General features: G+C 35.6%; 1 protein-coding gene across 1 annotated transcript in view; it reads left to right on the forward strand.

Moving 5' to 3' along the window:
* Nucleotides 1–7,486, forward strand: part of LOC109831833 (poly [ADP-ribose] polymerase 2-A) — a 24,702-nt gene that overhangs the window by 7,046 nt on the left and 10,170 nt on the right. The window contains exons 8-15 of the mRNA XM_020399287.1: nt 749–804; nt 1,818–1,891; nt 2,338–2,384; nt 2,496–2,545; nt 3,302–3,364; nt 6,261–6,341; nt 6,571–6,681; nt 6,819–6,894. Of these exons, the coding sequence (XP_020254876.1) occupies nt 749–804; nt 1,818–1,891; nt 2,338–2,384; nt 2,496–2,545; nt 3,302–3,364; nt 6,261–6,341; nt 6,571–6,681; nt 6,819–6,894 (558 nt within the window). The remainder of the gene's footprint in view (nt 1–748; nt 805–1,817; nt 1,892–2,337; nt 2,385–2,495; nt 2,546–3,301; nt 3,365–6,260; nt 6,342–6,570; nt 6,682–6,818; nt 6,895–7,486) is intronic.

Genomic DNA, 7,486 nt, shown 5'->3' on the forward strand with positions numbered 1-7,486 from the left:
TCATCATCCAATGAAAGGAGAACTTGGTTCTTTTTACAGAAATATTAGGCCACTTAATAGAAAAGGACTATTTCCATTTTAATCTCAGGAGTAACCGAGGGGGTAATATTTCTGAGACATTATGATTGAGGGGACATTTTTATAATATGAAATATTTGAGAATACGTTTCTTGGAAACCCTTTCCTCCTCTAGTAAGCTTCAAAAGTTTGCTAATGAAGTTAGAGTTTCCAATAACTCGTGGATCTTAAAGAGCATCTTGTAGATTGAATCTCCACTGAACAAGTAGACAAAACATACAGTTGGACATTGGCCCTAATCCACCCCTTTAAATCAGCACATAAAGCAATATTGCACATCTTGCTTCCGGTTGAGCATCTGGGGCTTGGGCCAATATCTTTGTTCTTGGTTGTGAACGTATTGTATCATGGGAGTCCTCTATTGGACCATTTGAGATATGATAATTTTTTGTATGAGCAGTGCTGGGACACTTCTAGCATTATCTATGTACTTATGGTTGGGGTAAGAAATGGCGCATTGTTTCCTGTGCACCAGGGATTTGATCTAAGAGTTGGTAAGATCCAAGGGGTCTGCATTCCCATACAGTAATTAACAGTTTGGCTGCACCATCAATGTCTTTAATTGCCGGAGAGTTTACTGAATTTACATACTTTAACTTGTTTACTTGGGCATTCCTTTCAAATTTTATTCATTTAAAAGGTTTACCTATATATTTTTTCCTCTGTCTAGGATATAATGCTGAGAAGTTGCCACTTGGCAAGCTAAGCAAATCTACAATTTTAAAGGTTGGTATTAGATTTGAAACATCTAATTATTAATATTTTTTCTAGATTTCTTAGTTCTTGTTTGCTCTGTTTTTATTTTATAGAAAGAAGCAGCATAAAAAATTTCTATGTTCCTCGTTAATTTTGATCCGCAGCTATTTTTTAATATTTCTGCCAAAAGTATTAAAGTTTTTCAGTATTCATAAATATGAATGAAGATATAAAAGATTCTTCAATCACATGCTTTTGTCATACAGCTGAATGTATTTCCATGTAGCATTATGCTCCAACTACATTAAAATTTTGTTATAGAACTCTCCATATAGTTGCTTTAGCTATGAATCTGTCAACAATTCAATTGTATTAATTTAAAGTGAATTCCAGGTGACATCTGGTTATAAAATGTTATTTTTTTGCCAAGCTTTCTCAACTTAGAAGTTTACTCTATATCTGTTCATTCTTCTCTCTGGTTGCATAAGCATAATCTGTACGTCCGGAAAGGTCTGTTACCTGTCAACTACTCTCAAGTTATATCTATTTTTATCTGTATAGTAATTCACTCATTTGAACAATGTTACGTTATGTTTACTTGAGAACTTAATTAATAAATTCATAGTTTGAGTAGATATTTTTTTTTCTTTTTTCTTACTACTTGCATACATTTATAAGCATCTAGATCTTTTAGATGCTTATGCATTTATTCCATATGCTCTTTTTTCTGATTATTTTGTGTTTTGTTATTTTTGCCCCTCCAAAATGATCCCAGATAGCATATGCAACTACAAGCGGTCTATGTGTTTTGTGGCAAAATTGCATGTATATCTCATACTATGACAATTGCATGCGCGTGTGTGTTCGTGTGTGCGTGCGTGCGTGTTCGTGTATGTTCATGTCTGTTTGTATATGCTTTTGTGATTGTATGTGTGTGGGTAATCGTCTGATTGATCGATACAAAAAGGTATTTGCCTCCTTTCTCTTTCTTTTTCAAATCTTTTGTCAGTAGTATGTCATGTTGTATATATATTGGCTTGCAGGGTTATGATATCTTGAGGAGAATTTCTGATGTGATTTCACAACCTGATAGGAAAGTACTTGAACAGTTAAGCGGGTAAGCTTGTTTCTCCTAAATGGAAGATGACTGTTAATTACTAGTGATCCGGTTAGGAATTATCTTGATTTGCATGGTATTTGTTTCCGGGACGATTCCAGAGATTTTATCCGGATCAGTAGTTGGGGGGAGAGAATATTCAATAGTTTTAATAAACATTGTCCCTCATGCTCCATCCTATGAATATGGTGTACATCTGAAGTTCAAAACATGTTAAATTATGTGAACTTAGTAAATTAATTTTCTCCTTTGTATGTTCTACCTTTGCTGTCATTCCCTTTTCTTATGTGTCATTTTTGCAAAATTTATTTACATGTTAAGTTATATAGACTTGGTGAACAGTTCTTTTCTGCATGTTCTGTATCATGTGGTGTTTACTTCTTTCATAAGCATCGATTTGTTTCTTGCTTTAAGCATCATTTCTTCTTCTTCTTTTCCCTTTGCAGAGAATTCTACACCGTGATTCCTCATGACTTTGGTTTTAGAAAGATGCGTATGTTCCAGTTGCTCACTTCATAATTTTAAGTGATTACCTTGTGCTGATATTATTTCATGGCTCCCTCAGCTCAGAACTGAACCATGTATATGTACTGCTGTGATGCAGGTCAATTCATCATTGACACTCCTTACAAATTAAAGTGCAAGCTAGACATGGTAATTTTTATCCACCATCTTGTTTAATTTAGTAATTTAGGATCTCTTCTGCTAATACTTTAATATCTTTTTTATTATCTGTACCAAAATTTTTAAATCAGCTTCAAATTCATTCCCTCAGCTCACTAAAATTTTATAGTCTTATAAGAATTGAAAATTCGAGAACTTGCTCGCCCGTACACGCACACGCACTCACGCGCACATGCTCATGACACACTGTCCATCATAGATTTTAACATTTGACTATGCTTTCTATAATTTTTAGAGAATAATTTCTGACATGATCAATTATGTAAAGATGATATGTACTATGTTAAGGGAATATCAATTATTGATGGTGTAGAAAATACTTCATCCATTTTTTATTTCATTTATAAGTTTTTACTGAGCTTAAGATACTCCAAAAACTGGTGCAGGCTTGCTGGTTTATTAAGATTTCTACAGTCAAAACTTTATACCCTCTAAAGCTTCGTTGTGGAGCCTTGTACTTGTTAACACAGTCTGTAATGAAGTCATTCAAGATATACTGCTTTTATAAACATAGAACTCTGTTTCTGCAACATGGTATAGAGTAAACCGTGTTTGGTTAATGATGTTATGGTTTCAACTTGCTCAGATTATTATCAATGTCCCCTATGCTTGCCAGATTGCACTTCTAATTTAACAGATTATGATGTGATTGTTACAAAAACATGGTTCTCAACATGCTCTTAATTGACTAGTAGTTTGACTGCTCTTTCTTGTATTTCCTTGGAGGTTGCATCACTAGGCGAGATTGAGATTGCAACTAAGCTTCTGAAAGATGATGCTGAATTGGGGGTATGTTTCTCATTGATCTAAATTGGTTGTAGTTAGTAGCTTATTATGTTTATCTTTTCTCTTGTTTCCTTCCAGACAATATAAATTAATTCAAAGAGGATGTAAACATGAAAATCTGCTTTACTTATTAAGACAGTTACAAAACTTGCATAATGACATGGTCTCTGAAAACGATGTTCATAATTATATTGAACGCAACTCATGTTATATAGAGGTATCAGTATTTCTCTCTGATACGCGTTATGTTTTGTTTTCTTCTCTCCTCTTCCTGTCTTTTACCATTCACCAAACACTCAAATCAGTGCATTCTTCATTTTTTTGTGAACTGTTTCACTTATTCTTGGTCAATCTCGACTTATGCCTCTTTAACATTTGTCTAGCAGCTGGAACAACTTCTTGTTATATTGGTAACAAAGGTCTACAGATTGCGAACTTAATCCCCTCCCTTATTAGATTATTGCACATGCAATGTGCATAAATAAGATGAACTTGATGAGAGATTTATGTCAGATCTATCTGATAGTTAAGGGGAAACTGAAAGGGTTATAATAGATTTTGGAATAACAGGCGTATAGGAGGAAAACAAAATTCCATTTTTTGGTTTTGTAGAACATGGACAACTTAATTGCATATTGGGACTTGAGAGTTGGGATTACAATAAGAAGTGCATTGAAGAGGAGAAGCAAAACTGAAAATGGGTCTTTTTATTGGTGGACAGACTTTGGGTGTTGAATTTAGAGGAGTGGACACTAAAAAATATTTTTTTTAATTATTATTTTTTAGTAGTATAGCGCTCTATACTCTCTCCAATACAAACACTCTCTCTACTACAAACTACTACACTCTTTTACAACCACTCACTGTTTTTTTTCTCCCTATTTATTTTTCTAGTTTGTTTTTCTCTTTCTCGCTCTCTTTCTTGTTACTTGGATGCCTTACAAATCAAACTTAGGGGTATATATAGGTTTTGTTATGAGGTAAGTATATACTATTGGGGGGTCAGTAATTACTACTGGGGGTTGGTAATTACTGTAGCAATAGTGGTAGGTGGGGTAGACGGTCGGTAATTCCAATTTTTACTGTAACTGATTTCTTCCCGAAACAGATGCAAGTGCGGACTCAGATTCCTCCACAATCGAAGTTAGTGCTATATCAACAATCTCATCTTAGTCGACTGATGCATCTTCAATGATGGCCATGGATGCTTGGGCATCCCATTATTCTGCATCATCTTGACATCTGCGCGATGTTGCAGCATTGCCCTCTGCAGGTCTTCTCCTGTAGCAGCAATCTCTGGCAAAGTGTTCTTTCTTCCCACAATTGTAGCAACTGCCATTAGGTTGTCTTGCTCGACGATCACCTTGCTCCTCACGCTGTTGTGTTATGTCGGTGTATGGCTATGCCGGTTGTCTCCTTGAGCCAACCTTTCCATACTCCTCTCTGCTCGCGTCTCTTGGTTTGCCTCACTCCTTACTGTTGAAGAGTGCTTCATCTTTACTTTTTATTAAAACGCCGGCCATTTGTTTGACTAGGGTTTCGTGTGTAGCGAGCAAACTCTCCAACGCTAATAATGTTGGTTGAGTCGGCCAGCTGTGTGTAGCAGCAACGAGCCCATGGTACTCCGGTCTTAAACCGTGGATGATTATTCTTCGCATCATTGCATCCAACACTTTGGAATCAATATCTAACAGAGCAATATTCGAACATAGTGATTTTACTTGCTTGAAGTACTAACTGATTGTCAGATCTTCTGTTGCAAGGTCATCAGTTGATTCACAAAGAGCTAAAGTCGAGCGTCGTTCTTCTTCAAGAAGTGTGGCGAGCATATGCCATGCCTCTTTCGAAGTTCTGGCATCTTGCATATAGTCTACGAGATCTTTTTATGCTGTCCTCTTCATCACATACATAGAATTACCGGTTTTAATGTTTCACTTCTTTAGTGTTTTGCCAGCTTTCTGAGGTGCTGTAGTTTTAGCACCCCCGATGACCCCCTAGAGGTTTTGTCCTTGCAAATAGAAATTCATACAAGTCTCTCAATAGCTGTAGTGTTACCATTAAATTTCTTAAGTGTAGTAGTAGTACTTGCCAGATCTGCCATCGTGACGTGGTACTGCTTCAGTATCTCCACGCAAGTTTAGTTCTTGACCAGCCAACTTCATAGTCTCGGACTGAGCACGAACTTCGACCTTCAAACGTGATAGGATCACCGTAGGAGAGAGCCGGTCCCTGACCGCCCAATTGTTGATTTAAGAAGGGTGGCTTTGATACCACTTGTTGAGTTTAGAGGAGTGGTGACACTAAAAAATATTTTATTATTATTTTTTAGTAGTACAACCCTCTATACTCTCTCCAATATAAACACTCTCTCTACTACAAACTACTACTCTTTTACAACCACTCACTTTTTTTTCTCCCTCTTTATTTCTCTTTGTTTCTCTCTCTCTCTCTTTCTTGCTACTTGGATGCCTTACAAATCAAACTTAAGTGGTTATATATTGGCTTTGTTATGAGGTAGGTATATACTATTGGGGGTTGGTAGTTACTGTAGCAATGGTGGTAGGTGGGGGTAGATGGTAGGTGATGATTTTCACATTGGGTGGGCTTACATTAATCCAACTATCATATTGCAACTTCCTCAAAAGGGTTTGTGGAAGATGATATGAAGAGGACAGAAGTTACCCACTTTGTTCATTTGCATCAGTAGTTTTCAGAAAAGAAAAGAAGATTCAAATCAACCTCCTTGTAGCTGTAATGTAAACTTTCAATCTGCTTCTTGTCTACTGCTGCTAATATTATTTTCCATTATTTAATTAAGTAATGCCTTTGCTTGATATATTTATATATGCAGTTTCTTAGCCTTCTACATCATGCTGTAACATCTTGCCCTTATTTGTAGGACGATCCTTTGTATTCTCGCTACAAACAACTCCGTTGTGAACTAACTCCAGTTGGAGTTGATTCTGAGGAATTTTCTATGGTAATATTTCTCTTATAGATCACCTAATGTTTCTTGGTCATGTTCTTCCTTCAGAAATGATTCCAGGACCTGGTGGTGTCCTGTTAAGAATACAGAGACTGTATTCTTAACAAATGCTGAAATCATAAATTTGCATTCAGCTGTTCTTTACAATACAGGACTAACCTGGTATAAATGCTATTTTCTCTACGAATTTCCAGGCAATATTTACATATTTTTCTTGTTTTAGATAGAGAAGTATATGAGGAATACACATGCCAAAACACATTCAAGTTATACTGTTGATATTGAGAAAATTTTCAGAGTCTCCAGAGAAGGCGAGATTGAACGCTTCAACAAGGTGAAATATCAGTATTAGATCTGCAATATTTTTGCTGGTGGCATTCTTCAGTATAATTGTCTCATTGGACGTGCCCATTTAATTTAGCCGTGCTTAGTGCTTGTGTTTATGATGTGATACCTTGTGTTTTTATGCAGTTCTCCAGTGTGGAAAATAGGATGCTTCTATGGCATGGTTCTCGGCTTACAAATTGGACTGGGATACTTTCACAAGGTTACCCTTGTGCTTCTTTTTTTGCTCCACTTTTTAATTCATACTCCTCTCTCTCTCTATATATATATATATACCGTCTACTTTTGCACCTTGAAAATTAGATTATATGCAATCAATTTACTTGATCCACTCCGTTCATTTTGATCTATATGATTAGGATGGCATATAAATAAAAAATTAGACATATTAGGTTGTTTTTACTAATGCATCAAGTGATAGTAAAATTAATGGTTTTACAATAACACAACCAAAGAGGCAATGAAAAATGTGTTAGAAATATTCAAATATCATGATTTTTATTTTGTAGATGTTTTAAGATATTTAGATATTGATAAATGAAGCGGATCGTCCATTGAAGTAACTCAATCCATACATTGAGAGGTGCATCCTTAGATTCAATCTAAAGTGGCTCCTGAGGAACATAAGGCAATGAAAAATGTGTTAGAAATATTCAAATATCATGATTTTTATTTTGTAGATGTTTTAAGATATTTAGATATTGATAAATGAAGCGGATCGTCCATTGAAGTAACTCAATCCATACATTGAGAGGTGCATCCTTAGATTCAATCTAAAGTGGCTCCTGAGGAAC

The sequence above is a fragment of the Asparagus officinalis genome, chromosome 2 (genome assembly GCF_001876935.1).
Source record: "Asparagus officinalis chromosome 2, Aspof.V1, whole genome shotgun sequence".
Lineage (NCBI taxonomy): Eukaryota > Viridiplantae > Streptophyta > Magnoliopsida > Asparagales > Asparagaceae > Asparagus > Asparagus officinalis.